Genomic DNA, 7536 nt, shown 5'->3' with positions numbered 1-7536 from the left:
AGAAAAAAACAGTGCTGTGCTGTATTTTGAGTGCTCTACCAAATACAGGGAAAGTGCAAATGATGACAAGAGTGCAGGTAAAATTCAGAGCGAGGGGAAGTTTGTGTCCCTCGTTGTGATGCATGCTCATGGCTTTGACTGACTGGCAATGTTAGTTCCACTCAAACTTCCTGTTTGGACATTTCCTGTGTGGTTTTCCTTTGGATGTCATAGTTGGAGATACATTTCATGCAAGATTGTAGTATTTCTTTTTCCTGGCTTTTTTATACATGAAAATGTAAAAGAATGTAAAAGAAATATATATATCTATATAGATATATAGATATATATATATTCACATAAAAAAACAACTAAAAACAAATCATGTCCAATCTTTTTTTATTCTCAAATGCTGCTGACTCACAAAGCTGAAATCTCTTTCATGAGTCATTAACATCACACACAAGCAAAACTTACAATACAGTATTTACTGGAAATTATCTTTAAAATTGTGCATTGACACAGTGGAACCTCTCGAAATACAGTAACATACACTTGGTTAAATAAATAAACCACAAAATTGAACCAAAGTTACATGCCTTCGCTTGCATCCTCCTGTTTTTAAAAAAGGCACTTGTGGTGACTTACATCAGATACGTGATTGTCTGCCTGAATAAACCCATCTTGATTTAATTCCGTTTTAGAGAAACATGATCAACATTTTATTTAACCGTCTGTAAACTAATAACTGCATACAGCTCTTTGTTTTCTACTACATGTCACAGAGATATTATCATCATCTGGTCGTGACAATTTGGATCCAAATTTGGTCAGTATTAAAGAAAAAAAATGCAATAATGGCCTTAATAGAAACATAGTATGTAACATGTATGAAACATAGTATGTAACAATATTCAGTTAACAATTCAAAATCACATTATAAAGATGCAACATTTTTGACCAAAAGATGAAATAAAAACTGTGTATTGTCCCAAATACTGAACATTTCTCGCAAAAGAACATATTTATGGATGAATATTGTGGGATGTAACATACTAATAAGAAAGTTTTGTCATGAGATTGCCATGTACCAATGTTACAGTAAAGACAATAAAACTCAAATCCAAGTAAAATAAATCAGCAACATGCTTCAGGACAAAAAAACCAAAACCGAAACACAACCTCTATTCCATAAATCTGTACCCAGGTTTGTAAACTATGAAAAGTACAAAACATGAAAACACAATATTTTCAGTACATTCCTGCTTTGTAATAATACATTCAACAACACTTAAAACCAGTAACCATTTAGTATACAGTATTCCATACAGTATATTTGAAATGCAAATTTCTCAAATCTTTGATTGGTTCTACAAGCAGATGACTCCTTCGGAGGAAGAAAGATGAGTCTCGAATACAGACAGACTGAGAGTGCTGCCCATAACTCATTTTGATTACCAGTCAACCCACTGTATAAAATTGTCTATCGCAAAAAGACACTTTGGTTAAAATCACTCCCTGACTACAAGTTTTCCGTTTCCCTCGGATTGCAAACAAATACTGTTGGATGTTAACATTAATACAGTCTGTTTTGTAGAATTTAAAATGTTTTTGTCACCAATCCTATTTTTTCCTATGCATACTGACTTTTGGAGGATCCTGAAAGAAGCAAAATGTAAATTGTTCGCAACACCAAAGACTCATGATGAGTGAAAAGAAAAGGAGCTAACATTTCACGAAACCTACACTGTTGAAGCCATAGGTTGACGATGCAGTGGTAGTGAGTTATATAGCAGAATGTACTGAACACTGTGTGTATGAGACTGCTTAAAAAACCCAGTGAACAACACATGAAAAACTCCAGACAGAACTGAACCAGTGAGTTTTTCCATCTAAAATAAAGCTTCACTACAGACTTTATTTAAGTAGAAAAAGAAAAACTGGCCTTGTTGAGTATTCAGACAGGGAAGTGCAGCAATTCTTTTACTCTGGATTTTCCAACCTGTTCTCATTCCCAGGGTGTCCACTACTGCCGTGTTTTGAAAACTGTTGGCGTATGAAAGATAGTACACAAGGTGCTCTCTGCTCCGTGACCACCTGGGTCGAAGAAGGAGGTCGTGTATGAAAGATTATTTACATAAAATTACTTTTCTTAACCCTAGCCAGGGAGTTTTGGTGCCTTAACCTAAACAATTTGCGAACGTGTAAAATGTAACCCAATCCACAATCTTTTTCTAACCCTAACCAAGCAATTATTTGTGCGGGAAACCTCTGACATCTTGTGCGTATCTCTGAGACACTAATGAGCTGTGACGAAGGGGCAGTATTTGACGTTCCTGAGATAAGAGCAAGTTGTGATCTTCCTTTGATCAACTAATTGACCCAGATTTTACAAGATTAATATAGCTTTCTGCCGTCATTTACAAATAAACAGCAACTTATCATTGTTTACTATATAGTATACCTGTATTTGTCACATATAAAATAATTTGCCTTCATAAGAAAGTAAAACAAATTGGTAAATGTCCCCAGTGCACTGGAGTGAGCTCCTTTAGAAATTTTAACTTTCAAATGTAATGTTACAATATGATGATGATGACATGTCATCATACAAATTAAAGAAATGTTAAAGGTTGAGAGGAAAAGATTTACTAATGACTAAAAAGCCAAAGTAATATAGAATGTGTTGTGGTTTGTGAACATGCAACATCCAAAAGTGGACTGACCCAAAACGTGCAACACTCAAAGGATGAAGTTTGCAGTTTCAAAAGAAAAGCATTGGATAAACATAAAAAATAAAGCTTTTATAATAACCTAACCTAAAAAAAAAAAAAAAAAAACAACCTAAAAAACAACCTAAACCTAACCTAAAAAAAAAATAATAAAAAAAAATAATCCCCTTGGGGATTAATAAAGTAACTACCTAACCTAACCTAATTTCACAAAAAAAGACTGTTGACTGTCCCTACTGTTGAATGCTCGTTGGCTGTGATCAGGGGAAGTGGACAGCTGCCTTCAGATCTTCGGTCGCAGACCTGTGATCCAGTTGGTTCTGGAGGCGAATGACCTGCTCCAGCTCTCGGATCTGCCGGTCCGTTTTATGACTCACAAGTGTGCGGTAAAAGTGGACGGCGAACATGATGAAAACAAGTCCGAACGGCACCATGATGCAAGTGGAAGCGATGGCTGCGGCCTCACCGGGACTTATGGTGCTGTTAGTTTTGTCATTGTTGCTTTTGAGGGGTAAGAACTTGACCCAACACAAGAGCATCACCTCTGTCAGGAAGAGGAGGGTGCCGATGACTGTGGAGAAAGCCCAGGCCAGCTCTATGTGGTGGTGCATGCGCTCATGGGGAGACTCGTTCACAGAGTTGAGGTTGTGAACATTGCTGACGGCTTCCAGGTTGGGGAGGATGCAGGTGCTGATCATGAGGGCGAAGAGGTGCACTGCAACCAGGACTGTGGTACAGGCACTGAAGGCTATCAGCAGCCCTGGAGGATAGTTATGATCCCGCTCCAGCTGTACCTCCACCATGGCAACCTGGGAACATCAAACAAGGAAACTGTTTATATTTGCAACACTACTTATGTGTGTATTTATGAGCTGATATCATGGAAAGCATCCAATAGAATAATGTATCAAGGCTCGTAATGACTCGAGGGTGAGCAGCTATCTGCAGCTGACACAACTGTTATTGTGAAAGTTGCGTCACTGAACTGTTAAATAAATCAAATTTTAGCAGCACTGCCCTGATGTTGTAAGCAGCAACTGCTGCAGCTCCCGGTCTTGTGCCTTACATTCAAAGGCTTCAAAGTACTTCCTCACTGTGACATGAGGTGAAAAAGAGAGCAATAGTATGTTATCTGATTGGTGCTAAGCTCAGGTATAGGAATCAATATCATGAGAGAAAATCATTGAGTTTGTCAAAAAATTACAAGTTAAGGCTGTTGTTAAAGTATTCAATAAATCTGTAGAAATGCTGGAAACTGGGTAAATAAAAGTCAGGTCAAGGGTCAATACATGACTAAAAATCTACTGTACTCCATATATATTAATATAAACAGATAACTGTGCAAGTAAGACTTTGTATTATATATCTTCACATTTGACCCAAACTGCATCAGTGACACGATAAATATGGCTGCTGTGTTTACATGCACTATGACTATAGTACTACGTAATGTACTGCTTTCCACAGTGGGATCAGAGGCCCAACAATGGTCTCTTTGAGTTAAATAGCAAGCTATGTCGTGATATTTCCACCATGTGGTAAAGATATACATGAATGTTAATTACATCCAATGTAACAATCAAAAAGCCTCTTTACTTCAAGACCTAACACATGGCAGATTATGGTCAAACGTATAAATAATAATTATGAGAGCAGGGCAGCTGCAATACTGTGGTTGCATCAGTCACTACTTACTGCAATTTTGTTAATCTAAAATAAGTGACTGATAAGGCTGAGGGACATGTGCAAAAAATACTGTTTATAAAAAAAGATGACAGACTTTCTCAGCAATAGTTTTGATTCTAAAGAGTCGACTATGACTCTGGAGGATCTGTATTTATGTAAAGTTTGGTGTATGTACACAGGAGGTGGATTGTATTTTTATTACAGGTGGATATTTTCAGTAGAGATTTAAAAAGGAAGAGGAAATATATTATATTGTTATTGGTGCATTTTATGATATGCTGTGTAACTGCATTGTACTTTGTGCTCCACGTTAGTCTCAAGCTTTATTTATATCACTGTTTATTTATTGTAAAAGGCTCAAAGTTACATGTGGTATTTTACATTTCACTAAAGAAAATCAAACATTTGTTTGCTCTATAGGCTGTTTTTAGAAACTTTAAATGTATCGCTGTTAGTGTTAATATGCAGCTGTGGAATATAAGTGAGTAGATTTACTCAAGTATTATACTTAAGTACAAATTCAAGGTACTTGTACTTTACTTCAACATTTCCATTTTATGCAACTTTATACTTTCCCTCCACTACTTTTCAGAGGGAAATCTTGTAATTTGTACCCCAGTACATTTGTCTGACAACTTTAGTTACTCGTTACTTTTCAGATTACAAGTCATCCTACCCTTCCTGTGCGGTGAAAACCACTATTTCTAAATTTGGTGATTTGTAATTAACTTTTTTTTTTCTGATAAAATTAAGGATTATGTGTTCCTGTACGGGTTGAGAAAATTCTCAAGACTTCTTAAGCTAAATAAACATTTAAAAACCCACTTGGATCTGATGGAAAATGTAACAGAGATTAGCTTTTGTTATTTTAAGAGTGATGCAACACACATGATCATTTTATACAATATATGATGCATGACTGTAGAATTAACTACGCAACCATAAAGCACTTAAAACTTAGCTCAACGTTCAACAGCTACAGCAGTAAAGTGCACATTAACACAGCGGTAAAACTGATCCACAAACATCATACATGATAGTAAAACACTGACAGGGAGCATTTTCTGCAATGTGTAGCCTACGTTTCTCATTTTACAGATACTTTTACTGAAGTAAAGAACCACTTCTTCCATCCCTTTTTAGATGTCAGTGCTGCTTTGCGGTCTACTTGTTAAGGCAGAAGACACGACTGGATTTGATGGCGTGTAGGCGAGAAATGTACATGTAATGTTTCTTTTCACTTGGGTCGTTGTTGTTTTCCTGTTGCACCGTCAGATATAGGCTGCAGTAGGCCATATGTTGTATAAATTCACACATAACTGATTGGTTTGACGACTGTTCCTGTCTCATATTCTGACCTTGAGTTTCCATGTACTTTGGTTAACACAATGTCTTCACGGAAATAACACGGTCGTTAGAGGTACATATTGGTGCCCTCAAGCCGTAATACAGGCTTGCACAATGACGTGATCGCCGCAGACCTTGAAAACAATAATCTGCGTCACATACTGAAAGTGTGTTACGGCCTAAAGTTAAGCGCGCATTCGTGCAGTTAACTCTGATCTGCGTAAAGTCAAACTTACCATTGCGAAGCCCGACAAAAGAGCTGAAGTGCGACTGGTGGCTTTGAGTTTGGCTCGACTCAAGTACAGTTTTCTCCACGACAGAGCCTGCATGGAGTGTTCACTCAAACTCATTCCGAAAGTTGTTCCAGTTTCCTTTTACAAATAAAAAATAGTTTGGAACCGAGTAGATTTACCGAACAGTGCTCGGTGGCAGATAAAATGCGCACGCAGGAAACTTTTTTCCAAAGCAATAAAACAACTAAAAGTACCGGATATAAAGCTCTCGAACTTGTGCCAAAACATTCCCCCAACAGCTGACTGGCTGTCAGAATCTATCAGGAAACACAAGGTACCCACAATCCAATGCTCTTCACAGGCGCTGGAGCAGTAAATTCGCCTCCCTGCGCCACTAATAGACTGTCTGTCATGATAGTATTTTCCTTTACGGATATAATCTACTCAGCATGCACCCCAACAGTGCAATCCACTTGTATGCATCTTTAAAATCGTTGTGTTGACTTGTGTCCTAAATTTTACATGTCAGCAGTTTTGAAATTGGTGAAAAACTGTTTGGTGATGTCTTTTATTTTAAGTTTTTAAGTTGTTGATGGCATCTGGACAAAAAATGCTACAAATTTAGGATGTGAACATTTATTTACACAGAACTGGCATAATATATTTTTTTTTATTGCTGTTATTTTAATTTGTTGCAATATTGACTAATTCGTACTAAATTTGATTTATCTATAGAATAATAAAATCATCGTTGTCCTCCACTGAGGACAGAGCAGAATTAAACATCTCAGAGACAGAATTGGAAATCTAATGTGAAATTTATGTAAATGCAAATGAACAGTAAATTATGATATGTTAAAGTGTGTTTGTGTCAGCAGCAGATCTTATAGATTGCCTCCCTTTTAAGTTTACAAAATCCATTTTGGTGTTATTATGATAGTAAAACTTAAAGCTTAAGTCATTCACAGTCGATGGGGACAGACTCATTCATTTTGAATGCTCAGCTGCTGCTTCTCAATTTTGGTGACAGTTTATCTTTCTTGCACAAAACATTTCTCACATTCACATGCAATTCTGCACGTTTGAATCTGTCCTTGCACAGTATGATTTTTTTTTTTTTAATTATTATTTTAAGACTAGTGATAGTAACCAGCAGCGATTCAAGAGTCCATAACCTTCTGTTAACAGGCTGACTAAACATGCCTAACCATTAGGTGGCGCCAAAATAAAGCATTTTATCACTCTAGATGCAGTTGCTTTAGATAATTCACTGTCGTAACATCATAATTATATAATATAGTTAAATTCTGAGTTGGCCATTTCTTGTTCTGTTGTACTCTGAAATTAAACAATGACCTTGAAATTAAAGTGCTGACTCTGGCCTTTATTTAATAGTGTTTATATCAGGTGAACTGTGTAAATATGAACTAGTTTTATACATTGCACATACACATAAATGCAAAATAAAATAAATCTTTTTTTTTCTTTTTTCTTTTTTTAAACATTTGTTGACAAATCCCTTGCAATCTCCAGAGGCCATCCACATTAACCATCAACAT

At 36.5% G+C, this 7536-nt stretch overlaps 1 protein-coding gene across 1 annotated transcript; it reads right to left on the bottom strand.

The window, feature by feature from the left end:
- Window positions 1-361: 361 nt before the first annotated feature.
- LOC138191891 (calcium release-activated calcium channel protein 1-like) lies at window positions 362-6265 on the bottom strand. Its single transcript, XM_069138956.1, has 2 exons — window positions 5981-6265; window positions 362-3520 (listed from the first exon to the last, which is right to left on the bottom strand). Exons 1-2 carry the CDS (start codon window positions 6092-6094, stop codon window positions 2972-2974), a joined length of 663 nt encoding a protein of 220 aa, XP_068995057.1. The 5' UTR covers window positions 6095-6265; the 3' UTR covers window positions 362-2971.
- Between the last annotated feature and the right edge of the window lie 1271 nt (window positions 6266-7536).

The sequence above is a fragment of the Embiotoca jacksoni genome, unplaced genomic scaffold, assembly GCF_022577435.1.
Source record: "Embiotoca jacksoni isolate LCO1_2020_lvr unplaced genomic scaffold, fEmbJac1.0.p SCAF_8, whole genome shotgun sequence".
Lineage (NCBI taxonomy): Eukaryota > Metazoa > Chordata > Actinopteri > Embiotocidae > Embiotoca > Embiotoca jacksoni.
Note: the sequence above shows the minus strand (reverse complement) of the source record. Positions and strands in the feature narration are given on the sequence as shown.

Bases quoted from the DNA above. Each gene is read 5' to 3' on its own strand.
- LOC138191891 (XM_069138956.1), bottom strand. From the start codon at position 6,094: ATGAGTTTGAGTGAACACTCCATGCAGGCTCTGTCGTGGAGAAAACTG. The intron at 3,521-5,980 runs GTAAGTTTGACT...TGATGTTCCCAG, and splicing joins TTTTGTCGGGCTTCGCAATG to GTTGCCATGGTGGAGGTACA.